General features: G+C 36.8%; 1 protein-coding gene across 4 annotated transcripts; it reads right to left on the bottom strand.

The window, feature by feature from the left end:
• Nucleotides 1-451: 451 nt before the first annotated feature.
• Nucleotides 452-13,880, bottom strand: LOC113105600 (circularly permutated Ras protein 1). Of its 4 annotated transcripts, none has more exons than XM_026266761.1 (21): nucleotides 13,588-13,880; nucleotides 12,873-12,956; nucleotides 12,389-12,478; nucleotides 10,742-10,834; nucleotides 10,570-10,656; nucleotides 10,395-10,492; nucleotides 10,107-10,307; nucleotides 9,974-10,024; nucleotides 9,790-9,879; nucleotides 8,374-8,525; nucleotides 5,091-5,172; nucleotides 4,749-4,873; nucleotides 4,216-4,300; nucleotides 3,062-3,168; nucleotides 2,826-2,935; nucleotides 2,607-2,718; nucleotides 2,308-2,448; nucleotides 2,131-2,224; nucleotides 1,707-1,718; nucleotides 1,089-1,139; nucleotides 452-880 (listed from the first exon to the last, which is right to left on the bottom strand). In XM_026266761.1, the coding sequence occupies exons 2-21, from the start codon at nucleotides 12,952-12,954 to the stop codon at nucleotides 785-787; spliced, it is 1,959 nt and encodes a 652-aa protein (XP_026122546.1). In that variant the 5' UTR covers nucleotides 12,955-12,956; nucleotides 13,588-13,880; the 3' UTR covers nucleotides 452-784. The 4 variants fall into 4 exon arrangements, with proteins under 4 accessions (XP_026122546.1, XP_026122547.1, XP_026122548.1 ...); XM_026266762.1 differs by lacking the exon at nucleotides 13,588-13,880 and adding an exon at nucleotides 13,056-13,208; XM_026266763.1 differs by lacking the exon at nucleotides 1,707-1,718 and having other exon boundaries at nucleotides 13,588-13,878.
• Between the last annotated feature and the right edge of the window lie 1,747 nt (nucleotides 13,881-15,627).

Genomic DNA, 15,627 nt, shown 5'->3' with positions numbered 1-15,627 from the left:
AATTAAAGGTCTTTTGTGGTCATCTTGTGGGGTGAACCAGAGGTCATATGTGCAAAACAAAGCCTCATTATGGAAAAACCTGACGTAGTGTTAAATCTGTAGAAAAACAGATGTTTTTCTTCAGGGAGAACCAGGTGACACAGGTTTCCTAGGTACATACCGTCTGCAGAGAGACAGATAGAATCGCCTCATTTCAAGAGTGGTATTTCAAGAGTCAAATGCTACTCTACATCTGCCATTAACATAAGGGGAAAGACAGAGAGAGAGAGAGAGAGAGAGATAAGAAAGAACAGAGTGCAAATGATCAGGGTATTTTTGTCACGTACATCACTAAAGTTGGTTCTGTTGACACACTTTTACCAGTCGTTATCCTTTAAATCAGCGTACATTATAAAATTATTTGAAAATTTTAATGTTTTGTAAGTAGAAAGAGTAAGAAGAATCAGTCTGTGATTTCTATAAAACATGTTTTATTTGATTGCATTACACTGAGTCCCTAGTATCTAAACTGGTAATCTGACATACATTTACTAGTTACAAGATACTCACATAAAAATTGCACAGACCAGCCAAACTGAAATGCACAGAAGTTAAATACAGCAGTGATGGCATGACAAGAAACTCACCAGCTGGATACAAGGTTATCAACTCATAGTTTGCATAAATTTTATATTGCATATATTCTAAGCAGTATTCATTCTCCATAGTTTGAGACTGATATAGCAGCCTATATGACTGGTTTCACATTTAAATGACCGCTCATGAGTCCTGTTGACATCTGAGTTCACTGCTCCAGCGTGGCAACTCTCTGTCCCTTTCCGCTCACGCTCTTGGCTCTCTTCATTTGATAGACCACATTGGCCGCCGCATCTGAGAGACTCTGGAGGAGAATATATTTGATGTGATGATCCATGATATTTAAGCATGCTTTCTTATTCATTTTATGTATAACATGTTTTTCAACATCCTAACAAGTTTGTGTGTACATCCAAGTTTAAATTAGATTTTAAATCCCATATTTGATGTTACATATATGTATACATATATATATATATATATATATATAGCATGGGAGATCTTTAACTCACCGCGGTGGAAGGTGTTCGGGATGCTGGGATGGTGTCAGTTTCTGTCTTGTTCTGTTTAGAGTAAAACTGTGTCATGCTTTCAGCACAAGGACTTTATCATTTAGTCACAATGATTCATCTATAATGCTTATATGGCTTGGGGCACTTTTGTAGCTGAGCAGATTTCAAAACATACTGAATGACACATATCTACAAGCATTATTAGTGTGTATCTATCCAGACTGTGGTATGCTGAATTAAGTAAACAATGACAATGCTTGATAAATGCTCTGCTAATTTATTTTGAAATAGTTTACATAGTTTATTCATGTAATAAAAACACTTATTCATGAAAATGCTTGAATAGCACGACCTACTGATTAGTTAAATATTCCATAATGTTTTAATGACTTATTAAAATTAATGATAATTTTTGGAACAATAAAGATTTTTAAAGATAAAGAAGGCTGCATTTATTTAATCAAAATACAGTAAGCAGTGATATTGCTAAATATTATTGTAATTTATTTCTCTAATGGAAAAGCCAAATTTTCAGAAGCCATTAAAGGTATAGTTGTCCCTGACCACTGAAGCTAAAAATCCTTGTTTGTGTTCTACTGAAGAAACAAATTCACTTACATCTCGGATGCCCTGGGGGTAAGCAGATAAACATCAAATTTTAATTTTGGGGTGAACTAACACTTAAATCCAGTCTACAGTGTCATGTGATCCTTATAGAGATATGTAGAGGAGACAGTATAGACATCTATAATGTTACAAAAAACACTATATCAAATAAATGCTGTTAATTTTTACTTTGTTCTTTCCATTCATAAAAGAATCCTGAAAAATGTATCCCAGTCCACAAAAACATTAAGCGGCACAGCTATTCTCAACACTGATAATAATAAGAAATGCTTTGAGCAGCAAATCAGCACATCCGAATGATTTCTGAAGGATCATGTGACACTGAAGATTGGCGTAATGATGGTGGAAATTCATAAAATCCTAAAATAAATGATTATTTGTACTATTATTTGTTAGGTTGAGGGTGTAGTCACACCTGGTTGACCGTGGTGAGGTCTTCACAGATCATACTCATGGTGCTGATCCAGTTCCCATAGATACTCTCTTCTTTAGGGCTCGGCTTCTGTTGACTGTGAGATAAACATTAAGAGAGATATATTCTATACCTACACATATGATGTAGAAAAGTGGAATCTGGAGAGGTTTGCCGTACCTGATGTCTTTCAGAAGATCCTGCTGAGCTGTTAGCTGTCTCTGTGCTTCGTGTACTCGGCCCTCCATAGTCAGCCTGGCACACAGCTGGGCACAGTGGACGCCCAACACAGACATATTTAAACTGCCTGCCCACACCCAACTACACACAGGACAAGACACAGAGATGGAGAAAGGAAGGTTGAGATATATATACTGTCTTACTATGTCTACTGCAATTACATTTTTGCAGATATTTTAAATGTGAAACAGCTGATGATAAATCACTAAGTGTATTGTGTAGTATTTGTAGTTGTTTGCCTGCTGGTGGTGACACGTTTCTGTTGAGTGATGACTCTTGTCACTTTCTGCAGATCTCGAGTCTTGAAACTCAGCTGCAACTGAAAAGGGACCCGGTCCCGTTGCTGGAAACCTAAAAAAACACACATTTAAATAAAAAAAATCTACATTTCCTGTTCCATATGAAAATGCATTCATTATTATTTTTTGATTGCACTGTATATTGTATTTTGTGCTTACTTTCAACTTTTTCTGGTCTGACTGCAAACTGGAAGGTGATCTCAACACCATCTGTTACATTGCCAATCTCTCGTACTAACCTATGATTATCCTCCTCATAGGGGAAGTATCTGAGTCAAACAGAGAAGAGGATAGAAAAAAAGAGACAGAGGCTATGCAATGAGTGTATAGTGCATATTTGTGTTTGCATGTATTTGTGCATGTTTGTGTGAGTGAAGGTAGTAATGGATACTTACATGCCATCTGGTGCCAGCAGTGTTGCCATAACACTAGTTGCCAGGACACTGTCAGCTATAGCGCTCTGAATCTCTGTGGCAACTGTACCAATGTTTACAATATTTATCTGAAAGTGGATGAAAAATACATAATATGTTTTTAACATTTAAGATCTTGGCTTATATGTTATATCACAGTTTTCAAAGAGAAACACAGCCTTCCAAAACATGGGGGTTGGTAAGATTTTTGTGTTTTGAAAGAAGTTTTTTCTGCTCATCAAAGCTGCATTTCTTTGATCAAAAATATAGTAAGTATTATTACAATTTAAAATAACTGTGTTCTATTGTTATATTTTTAAAAAGTAATTTATTCCTATAATGCTAAGCTGGATATTCCGCATCATTACTCCAGTCTTCAGTGTCACATGATCCTTCAGAAATCATTATAATATGCTGATTTGCTCAATATATATTTCTCACTATTATCAGTTGTGCTGTTTAAAGTTATTGTGGAAACTGTGATACAAACAGAATTTATTTTAAATTAAAATCTTTTGTATGATTATAAATAAAAGTATCAATTAAAAAATGCTTATTATTCAAACTAGGTGCAAACTAATAAGCTAGTGGTGCACACTACAGAGATGGATGACAATAAAGCGATTAATGTCTTGCAAACGTATGCACCAGTTTCCTATTATCATTGTTTCAAAGCCAAAACTCCTTTTCACATTCAAATGCAGCAAAAGGGGAAATACTGAACACAAATAGTCCTTCCTTGTATGTGTGGGTGTCACTTGTGATAAGCATCGGTTTCTCTGAAATAGGCTTCATGCTACATGTCTTAAACCCATTAAAACAGATTAAGCTTCTAGGATGTGCTTGAAGTCTATGTTATAACATGAGTGGTGACAGACAGTTGCTGTTTGCAGAAAATGTCGAGTGAAGGGGTCATGCTGAGAATGTGAACATTTTTCACATAGTTTACAATGAGCTACAAGTGTGTGAGCCGTAACCACATTAGGGAAAGTCAACACCCTAGGAGAAATGGATTGTTGCAGCAATCCTCATGTACCTCTAGGTTTCTCTCTTTACCATCTTATCTGATAATTGCAACATGACCCAGACTGCTAAACAGAAAGGTGGAGAGCAGATGTGCAGCAGCAGTAACTCACTCTGCCTCCTGTGTGATCAGCCAACCTCCCGACCTCTGCCAAACGACAGTCCTCTCCTTCAAAGGTCATCACTGACACTATCACACTGTAAATAACCACAGCAACAGAATCTATGGCTTAATGACCACAACTAATACAAATAACACTGGACACATCATGATTTCTTAAGGAATACTGGCCTACATTCATTGTTGTTCGCTAAAACCAGTGTTGGACAAGCTACTATAAGAAAAGCAATCAATTATTAGCTTGTAATTTAGCATCTTCAACAGTGTAGGTTACTAAATACTTGCTAAAAATACTGCATTCATTCCTAAATTGAAAATCAGCCTCGACCAGTTTGACAATAGGAGGATAGAAATGGAAAGGCTCATTTAATTCTTTCACACACGCATACGCACACACACACACACACACACACACACACATATATATGATAAATATGATTTATTACTTAATAATGCATCACACCCCACATGGGGAGAAACTAGCATAATATTTAGAAAGAGATCTGTGTTTTGCAGCCGGCTTACCCTTTTTCAGCAGCATAATGGGCTAACTGATTGTAAAAGTAAGGTGAGGGGGCAGGGCAATATGAAGACTCTTGATCTAATTGGCCTAGGCCTATGTTGGCCTGCCCATCTGTGCAAATTATAACCTGAAAAAAATATAATATTAAAAATTACACAAATATATACACGAAATGTATAGCATCAATATGAATTAGTAGCTAAAGCAAATAATTGCATAAATTTGCAATATGATATCTGACAAGTGTCCTCTTCTAGACTATGGCTTAACACAGAGAGTATTGGTTTTATCATTGCAGCACATATTTATCATAACAAAACAGGTACATTTGTCAGAACACATACTTTTGACCCCGTGAACTGAGATGCCATGGCAACAGAGATGAGGGCAGCGGGTCCCAGTGCTGTGGCTCCATGCTCTCTGAGTCTGAGAAGAAGAAACCGTAAGTTATCACACACTGAGACGGAATACTGGCTTAAAGGTCCTATGACATGAAAATTTCACTTTCTGACGTTTTTTAAGTTTAATATGAGTTCCCCTAGCCTGTATATGGTCCCCAAGATTCTAGAAATTTGAATCTGTGTAAATCAAGATTTTTCTATCTTTCTCTGCCTTTGAGAAAATGGAAGCTCAATCGGGCTGATCTTGAATCTACTCGTTGTGACGTTGCAACGAGAACTGTTACCTCCCCTTTCTCTGCTTTGCCCGCCCAAATATTTACATATAATTCAGTCGCAATGTCAGCACAGGTGTTTCAGACAGACTTTTATGATATGGATTCGACGGCACTGGCACAAACAGTGAGTAACAGTGTTCATTAATGCCTGATCTGTGATCAGTGATTTCTGATGGGTAGCTAATCATTCAAGTTCACACAGACTTTCTTTCTAAATCGTTTAATACTGTTTATGCATCAGTGAATCAAGTCAGTGATTAAACGATCAACTTTACATTGTTTCTCTTAGTAGCATGAAACAAACCTGTTATTTAAATTGTGATTTAACTACAGAGAGCGATCAAAGAACGCTCGCTTTTTTCCGGAGCTGTTACACATCGCTTGTCCAAACTGCCGTTACAATGAGTGACGCTGTTATGCTGCACAACGGAGCTCTTACTGTATTCATGTGTTTGCTGTTAGCTGTGGTGAAAGCATTTTGTGAGGAAACTTGTTGCAATAATGACGAGATCACTGCATTCACGCGATAAACAGACTCTGTCTACTCAATGCTCATCACTGCAGCCTTTCATGTGATGGGAAAAGATCGAAAAAATAATTATATAATCAACAATTCCACGATTCGTTAATCTCGACAGCTGTAATAGTATATATATTTACTATTACAGCTGTCGAGATTAACGAATCGTGGATTTGTTGATTATATAATTATTTTTTCACATTTTGGGAATTTTCGCGCCAATTCGGGCCCGACTCCTCCACACACAATTGAGCCTACAGGCTGATAGAGGCAACCGTGGTGGACAGTCGAGGTGTCATTCTTTTTTTTACATCATGGTTGGCTCATACACGTACAAATGAAAACTCTTCTTAAAGATTTTTTTAAGTAAAAACCTCCACATAGCTCCTTTAACAATAAAATGTATTACTTTTCTTTCTCTCTTTATTCTATATCAGTGGTGCCATATATATATATATATATATATATATAGATGTAATAAGATTTAAATATTTACATATTATATAGATGGATGGATGCATGGATAGATAGATAGATAGATAGATAGATAGATAGATAGATAGATAGATAGATAGATAGATAGATAGATAGATAGATAGATAGATAGATAGATAGATAGATTTTTTCTTCCGTGTCTGTTGTGAGTTCAAAACACAACAGTTCAATGATATCTGGTTCGCAAACTAATCACTCGATGTAACCGGATCTTTTTGAACCAGTTCACCAAATCGAACTGAATCGTTTGAAACGGCTCTCATCTCCAATACGCATTAATCCACTAATGACTTAAGCTGTTAACTTTTTTAATGTGGCTGACACTCCCTCTGAGTTCAAACAAACCAATATCCCGGAGTAATTCATTGACTCAAACAGTACACTGACTGAACTGCTGTGAAGAGAGAACTGAAGATGAACACCGAGCCGAGCCAGATAACGAACAAACATTGACTCGTTCACGAGTGAAGAACCGTTTCTGTCAGACGCGTCCGATTCGTGAACCGAGGAGCTGATGATACTGCGCATGTGTGATTCAGAGTGAAGCAGACCGACACACAGAGCGTCTGAACTGAACTGATTCTTTTGGTGATTGATTCTGAACTGATTCTGATTCTTATGAGTGCGGGTAAACCGAAGGCTTGAATCAAGGGCAATCATCACCAATGACGCCATGACGTCGAACGCCAAAAGTACCGGTGAACCGTTTTCTTCAACCGGTTTATTGAATCGAAATGTCCAGAAGAATCGGTTCTCGGAAAAGAACCGAACTTCCCATCACTACTGGTGATCCGAAAACCGATGCAACTGGTTCTTGACTCGAGAACGAGTCAGTCTTTTGTTCGTTATCTGGCTCGGCTCGGTGTTCATCTTCAGTTCTCTCTTCACAGCAGTTCAGTCAGTGTACTGTTTGAGTAAATGAATTACTCCTGGATATTGGTTTGTTTGAACTTAGAGGGAGTGTCAGCCACATTAAAAAAGTTAACAGCTTAAGTCATTTGTGGATTAATGCGTATTGGTGACGAGAACCGTTTCTAACGATTCAGTTCAATTTGGTGAACTGGTTCAAGAAGATCCGGTTACATCAAGTGATTCGTTCATGAACCGGATATCACTTAACTGTTGTGTTTTGAACTCTCTCACAACAGACACGGAAGAGAAGACAATGCTGAATAAAGTATAATACAAAATGTATTGTCGATGCTTCAAAAAACTGACCCGCTGATGTCACATGGACTACTTTGATGATGTTTTTCTTACCTTTCTGGACATGGACAGTTTACCGTACACACAGCTTCAATGGAGGGACTGAGAGCTCTCGGACTAAAAATAAAATATCTTAAACTGTGTTTTGAAGATAAACGGAGGTCTCACAGGTTTGGAACGACATGAGGGTGAGTTATTAATGACATAATTTTCATTTTTGGGTGAACTAACCCTTTAAGTGTCTTGCTCAGGGACACATTGGTGTCGCACAGTGGATTCGAACCCAGGTCTCTCACACCAAAGGCATGTGTCTAATCCACTGGTTTTATGCTCTAGGATCACATAAGGTTTTCTACATGGTTGTACATGGTTTAAAATAATGATGTGAAGCACTATAGCTACTTACACCCTATGATATTTATATTTATGCTACCTTCAACTGGACATAAAAAGCCTCCCTAGACACATTTGTGGGTTTTGAGCTCATTGCTTTTTTTGAGTATAGTCTTGGCTTCTAACAGGATATAGTGGTTTCTTAAAGCTGTATCTTTAGACAACAATTCAGACAGTTTATCCACTGACAGAAGCACAAAACACAAAATCAGACAACCTAGCAGAAAAAAGCTCAGTGGTAAACCTACAAAATACTCCATACGCAAACACAGAAAAAAAGATGACGTGACCTTTGATAGATATACATACAATAAAAGCCTGAGAACTTGTCACTCACTCTTTGATTTTCTGGGTGAGAGGTTGGATAGTCTCTGTAATGCAGTGAGGGGTGCTGTAGTTCTCACCCTCCTTCTTCAGATAATCATAGTCCATCAGTGCCCAGTCTCTCAGAGTAAGAGGAACCTTCGTGCCATCACCATATACTGTCACCTAAAAACCACAAACACAACTATTCATGCTTTTCTGAACTGTAATCTATTAAAGGAACGGTACCATAAAGCACCATGAGAGCTATGCTGCTACTCTTTACGTCTGTATCTAGTTCCCTGAAATGGCTTTTCATTTGCTAAACTTAGTAGTTTCACATGCTCCTTTAATTCCTTCACAGTGAGTTCTGGTTTCCTCATACCAGACGCCACATGCTTTTCAAAACCGAAACAAGACTGGGAAATGCTCAGTCATCACGTTTTATAGTTCTGTTGAATTCTGGCTTCACAAGTATGTAGCTCTTTCTTATTTATGTGGTTCTGACATAGTATGAATTACAGGGAACATTCAGTCTGGTTCTGTGTCGCCAAAATCTACCAGCATAAACTCCACAGAGATGCTTATTCTGACAAAGAATAACCCACTTGGACAGGAAGAGACCATCTGACTGGCATGTATAATGACCAACCACAGTTTATAGTGTTGTTTAGCCACTAACCTATCCAAAATATATGGAATTATACCAGGTGTCTTCAAACTTTATTGAAGCTACCCTGCATGTAATATAAGAGCAGCTTTATATTTTCATGTTTAAAAACATTTACAACAAGTGAGAAAAAAAATCATGTTAAGACAACATGTTGGAAGTTAGAAATAAATCAGTTGAACATAAGGCAAAGTGAATTTTCTAATTATTTGTATTAGGTAATATTTTATATAATATTTTTATATATATATATTTGATAGGTAAAAATTGATAGCCTGAATGCACTGTAAGTCGCTTTGGATAAAAGCATCTGCTGAATGCATACATTTAATTTAATTTAAATTTAATTTATTAAGTTAATCTTTTTTTTCTACCTAACATTAGAAAAATATTGTGCAGAATAAACATGAGATAATTTTTTTTTAAATAAATTCTAATGGGAATGTATAGTGCTTTTCACAATAAACATATTTCCAGGAAAATTACATCTAACAATTCCATTATATATAATAATATATACATAATATATTTTAAATAATATATAAACATTTTCCTCTCTCTTTTTCCCCAGACCCCAGTTAAACAATGTCTTTATTACACCACAATAATTCCATACAGCAGCAGATTTTGCAAACAAGTATACAGAAAAAATAGAGGAAAATGTTTTATGTCTTTGTTATCAGAACTGGTTTGTGCACATAAAGTTCAAAAAAGCCTAAAATGTACTTGATACCATTACAGCATCTCCTATTGTTATCCTTTTCTGGCTCACATCTCTACCTCATTGTTAAACGTCACCAGTGCAACTCTTCGGTGAGGTGAGGTCTTCTGAAGAGAGCACAGCACCATCTGAAGAGCTTCTTGGACTCCCTGCATCCAACAAATGGGAGTATAACTTCACATTTATTGTGCATGTTCATGCAAGCAAAAATTTTTTTATATTAAGTCAAAAGTCACCTCTCACCTGCAGTCGAGAAATATATGTGGGTGATCGTGTGCTGTTACCGGGACAGATCTGAGAGAAAAATATATTTAATGAGAACAAGTGCAACAACAAAACAACAGCTCGGGATGTCTGTAATGAAAGTGATCGGCACCTCAGATGTGACGCTCATACTTCCGGAAATGTCCACGCACAGGACAATAAGCAAGTCGTCTAGATTCTCATAATCTGTGTCCTCATCATCGTCCAAGTAAAGTATATCCCGGCCTGGAGGATTGCGCAAAGCAAACCGGCCTCCCTTCAGTGTAGTCTGGGGGTAAACGTTCTCCTTCCCACAAAACTCACAGTTCCATATCTAGAAAAAGAAGGACAGGAATCACTTTGAACAAAAGTTGGTGTCATATAGTGTCACAGTGGTTTTGCACCTCCTGGTATAACTTACTATTGTTTTCTGGTGCATCTCTGAGCTGCTTGCTGAGGACATGATGGCATTGCATTTCCCACAACGCACTGGTTTCTGGCTGCTCTGTATAGCAGATGCTAAGGAGATAGTAAGTGAGCCGAACAGATGTAACATTTAGGAAGTTTATGTTTTCAAAAATTACTGTTTAACACACCTTTACCAATATCCACGAGGCTTCCCACTTTTAGCGACACAACATTTACATTAGCTTTAAGCCGAGTCTCTCCATTATTCTCCGGACCTGAGAAAGAAGTGGATGGAAAATAATACATGACGGTCGGAACACAGAGTTTGTTTTTTGATCAGAAGTGTCAATGTCTTCTCACCTCTCGGTGGTATTGGTGGTGGGAGTGCGCTGCAGAGAGTTTCTCTTCTCTGTATGGTACGAGGTGGTACAGGTGGTGGAGCCATCGATGGAGCTGTACAAAAAAATTAAAAATCAACCAAATGAAATAAATAAAGGATACATTATTTTTTATGAATCTTATACAAATACATTTTTTTCAAAAGTTGTATTTTTATAACGAAAAGTAACACTTTCATTCAGCGAGGATGCATTAAATTAAGATTTCTGTTCTAAATAAGTGCTGTTTTTACATTGATGATAAAAACAAATGATTATTAAGCACTAAACGAGCATTTAAGAATGATTTCTGAAGGATCATGCTACATTAAAGACTGGGGTAACTGCTGTTGAAAATTTTCAGGAAAAATTAAAAAATACACTAAAATAGAAAACTTAAAATTTCTTACATTTACTTTAAATTTCACAATATTACAATGTTTATTATATTCAACTATATAAATAACAAATAAATGCAACCTTGGGGAGATTAAGAGGCTTGCATTTTTAAAGATTTCGAGATTGGACAAAATAACGTAAACACCTAAGCATTTTTTCTTTATTGATGCATTTTTTACATTTGCCTTTAATACAGCTTCCAGCTTTCTTTGACTAAATACATCAAACTTTGTACTAGTGTCCATTAGAATGTCATCTTGTTTTACAGATGCTGGAGGAGGAAATCAGCTCTGCACGCTTCACATTAAAACTGTCCACAGCGGTTTGATAGCATTCAGATCAGTTGACTTGTCTGGAAAGGGCAGATGTTTTTATCTACCAGGTATTATGGTCATGACAACATCTTTATTTATTTTTTTGCATTTTAGCATTGATGTCTGTGATTTAAGTTTTAGCAGTTGCAGCTCTTTCATTAATGTTGGCTCTGTGAAGTTCTCTGTGGTCAGTTTTTGTAGATCCAGGATCTTCAAGGTCTAATGCTGCCTATGATAGTCGTTCTGTGTTGTTTTGGACATCCTTATCATTCTCTTTTAAGTTTTCGTCAGCTATTCTTTTTCACGGATGAAGTCTTGCTATTTTTTATGTATGCAGTCATAATCAAAAAGAAGTCTGTCAAGTCACACATTTCACAAACCACTGGTACTAACCACGGCTGAACACGACTTGTATCACATTAATATACAAACCAGACAGCAGAAATAATGAAAAGATAAATAAAAATAAATCAGAACTTTTTGAATGTGTCTGCAGCCTACATACATCTTTTCTGAATGATAATGGCCATTTGTGTCATTTTATCTAGACTCTGGGTATAAATCACACATCATGCGCACCTATGAAATTTCTCTGTCATCAACTTTCACACCCACAAAAAGGATGTGATCTTATTTTTTCCAACCAGCATTTTCTTTTCAAGTGTACTTGCATGTCTTTTGAAGCAAGATAGTTGTTCCACTCAACATTTAAAGTCAACCAAACAAAGCTTTAATAAAAACAAATGAGTCAATTCTGCCGTTCTTGATCAGAACTAGTAACAAAACAGTTGCCACAAAAAGAGCATTAAAGATATAACTATTTCTCACATGTACAGAGGAAATACAATCCACTTATTTGGAACAATGATCATAAAGCAACACTGAGGTAAAAAACAAACAAAGTGTCACTTAGTCACCTGGTGTCTGAACAAAGGTGACGCGGTTGTCGTAAGGATGATCGCAGACAGACTGAGCTCTGGACAGACAGGGAAGAGTGGAGGCAGAACCTACAAAACATGAGGGATAGATGGAGTTACACACTGAATATTTGTGCCAAATAATATAAAAATACCCTAATACACAACATGGGGAAAGTTGTCACAACCTGCCTATTATACAGTAGGCTATCTAATGTAAAAAGATTATGAAGTACAAAACTATTAACAAAACAGCTAAATATTAAAAAAACGTTCCAACCTAGCAATGCACTGACATTAAATCTGTCATAGCCAGGCAATTGTAAATGAACCGTTGTCTAAAAACGTTGTTGTTGAGTTTTCCCTTAATACATATTACTCTTCGTTCACTAATTATGTCTCTTTACATGTCTCGTCAGTATCATCTGTGCTGTATTATTAAATGTTATTAACCAACAATTCTCCGTTACAGCGTACAACTGACCTTGATTTGAGACTTTAGCTTCATCTTCTGTTAAGCTCTCGGACCTCCAGTTACACACAACATGACTGCAAGCGAACTCCATCTCTGTGGGTGATAAACAAAGAGAGAAAGTCTTGGTAAAAATAGTCAGACATTATACTTACCATCAAGTTCTGTTCTTTACAGTCACATTAAAACAGAAACCTGTAACGCCCAGGCTCTTTAAAAATAACTTCAGCTCGTATCTCTTCACATTTTCCTGGTTGAGTTGTGTACACTGAAAACGGCAGATAATGCTTTGTTTTTCGGTGCAGTTTTGCCTTTCATTTCCTGCTGAAATGGTTAACCTTTACTTTGATCTCTGTAGCTGGAAGCAGTTACACGTGTGGTAATCACTTGTGGCAGTTTGATTTCCTTCTAAAATGATCTTAATCCAGAAGATGATGTGATTAATCATTAAAACAATGCTAGGATATGTCTTTGCCGTCATCAATCACTGCAGTTTTATCTTTTCTTCTCTGTCCTTTCCTTTCCTTTTCTATTAAACCAAGAGCGAACACACTATAGTGTTATAATTTGTGTAAGATGTATAAATAATACAATGATGGTAGTATTCAATGAAACTACAAGCAAAATGAGTGAGGGGTTGACTTCACTGATACAAGATACTTGCTAATATACAGTATATTAGAAACATTATCTCTGATGAACTCTACAATGTTTGAGATGTACATACCTGGTGATGGTTGTTCAAAATAAAGCGTCTGTCATTCAGTTTGCATAGAAAGCCAGCAACATTATAGTCTTGCCCTTCACACACCTTCTGTGCATGTTTGACTGTGTGCGCGGAGACACAGGAAGTCAGGAAACTGTGGGTGCACGACTAGAAGAAAAAAAAAGTTAAAGAATAAGAGCGAGAGAGAAACGAAACAAGATGTCCAGCTTGATTGTGTGCCTCAGTGTAGATATAAATACACTCGTTTTTGTTCTTCCTTTTATGTTTTCATCTAACACGGACTTTGATTCATATGCCAGGCTTACATTTACACAGAAATATAATTCAGTCATTTAATCATTAACAGCAGGGCAAGGCTTTCACACTGGGTGTAATATAAATACTCATACTTACGTCATGCTGATAAATATTCCCCTAGGCTCAAAACGGGATTGTCAAGTTTCTTCTGTAGACATGGATAAACATGCTGGTTGGAGTATAGTGAGAAATGAATCTTTAACGTGCAGCAGGACACACATAAAATATATGCATTCTCATTATGTTCATTTTTGACATTATTTACTAAAATATATATTTTTTTTAGAAATGAGAAAGGGTGTTTGTCCATACAGTGGAAGTCAATGGTAACAAAAACTAACATAAGAGAGTAAGTCATACAGAATGACATGAAGGCAAGTTATGATGACAGATTTTTAATTTCTGAGGGAACCATCCCTTTAACATTGGATTATTCAAAATGATGTCAATACAGATTAAAATGTTTTATTTAGTTAGTTTTTTACAACTAATTTGCTTTTTGAAAATTATGTTAAAGGATGTTTACTAGTGTTCAACCTTGTGCGGCCTTTGGTCATTTCTGACCAGAGACTTTTACATTTTGAATATTAAAAAAATCAAAGCTTCACCAGAATGGTACGGGACTTGGTGACTTTTATGGCACTTGGTATGTGAACACAAAAAAATTGAGGGCATGATTCGAAAAAGCTAAGTGATCGTTAAAAAAACTAAAGAGTCACACTCATGGTCTTGGGTCACAAATGGCCAACCATAGAAAAAGAAATGGGAAATGGGAAAAAAACAATAGACAATACAAAAAATGTTTATGCATACAATCTTTAAATCCCCCACAATGCAGAAAAAAAGCACAGCAATGAAGTGGTGAAACCTCGAAAACATCTAGAGTGCAAAATCAAAACACCAACTCACATCACATCAACACACAGGACACACACTTGTACGCACATACACACACCTATGAACTGGTGTGACTGTAACACTGCAACTATGTAAAATAAAAGAAATAATTCAACTACAATGCAGTAAAAAGTGGAGAGCAAGAAAGGGGTTACACTGTTAAACTTCAAGAGTGTAAAACGGATTGTAATAATAAAAACTTCCTAATCATCCGGAAGAAGGAGGCGGGAACCGGCGCACAATCAAACATCATTTTAATATTCAAAATAAACACAAAACAGCCAGCCCCTCGAGGACGACTGGTGCGCGCAAATAAACTAAAACATAAAATATGGCCCAGGCCTGGTCCTGGTCCAGTTTTATATCCTTCCATCTCCTCTGTGGGACTCAAGACCGGCGGTGGGGCGCAGGTGTCGCGGATTTCCCCATCACTCTACCGGCCTTGCTCGTTCCCACATCTCTCGGCCCCGCCCCACTCGTCACATACCCCCATCGCCCCTCGCAGGCCGGGAGCCGGGAGGTACTCCCGAGACTGACTGTGAAGACCATGAGTGTGACTCTCAAATGAGGAGTACACAAGGGTTAAATTGACTTTTAATAATGCAAATTTTCCCATTCAAACCGTATTTATATTAACAAATGTAAATTACATGTAAGAAATGCATAAACCTTTACAACAGTAAACGAAAACAATTCCGCTCTCTCATTTTGACACTGGTTGGTTGATTAATTATTTAGTATTTCCAGAATTGAAGCTTAAAACAAGTATATATTTATATATATTTACATTTTATTTCAAAAGAGTTATTTAATTTTGAGTTTTATTCTCCCATTAATCCATCTTTA

The sequence above is a fragment of the Carassius auratus genome, chromosome 7 (assembly GCF_003368295.1).
Source record: "Carassius auratus strain Wakin chromosome 7, ASM336829v1, whole genome shotgun sequence".
Taxonomy (NCBI): Eukaryota; Metazoa; Chordata; class Actinopteri; order Cypriniformes; family Cyprinidae; genus Carassius; species Carassius auratus.
Note: the sequence above shows the minus strand (reverse complement) of the source record. Positions and strands in the feature narration are given on the sequence as shown.

What these genes read in the sequence shown, in the direction of transcription:
- LOC113105600 (XM_026266761.1), bottom strand. Translation starts at nt 12,954, where the DNA reads ATGGAGTTCGCTTGCAGTCATGTTGTGTGTAACTGGAGGTCCGAGAGC. An exon ending in GTATGAGCGTCACATCTGAG is followed by an intron (nt 10,025 to 10,106) that starts GTGCCGATCACT and finishes TTTTTCTCTCAG; the next exon opens with ATCTGTCCCGGTAACAGCAC. An exon ending in TGGTGACGTTTAACAATGAG is followed by an intron (nt 8,526 to 9,789) that starts GTAGAGATGTGA and finishes TGTGGTTTTTAG; the next exon opens with GTGACAGTATATGGTGATGG.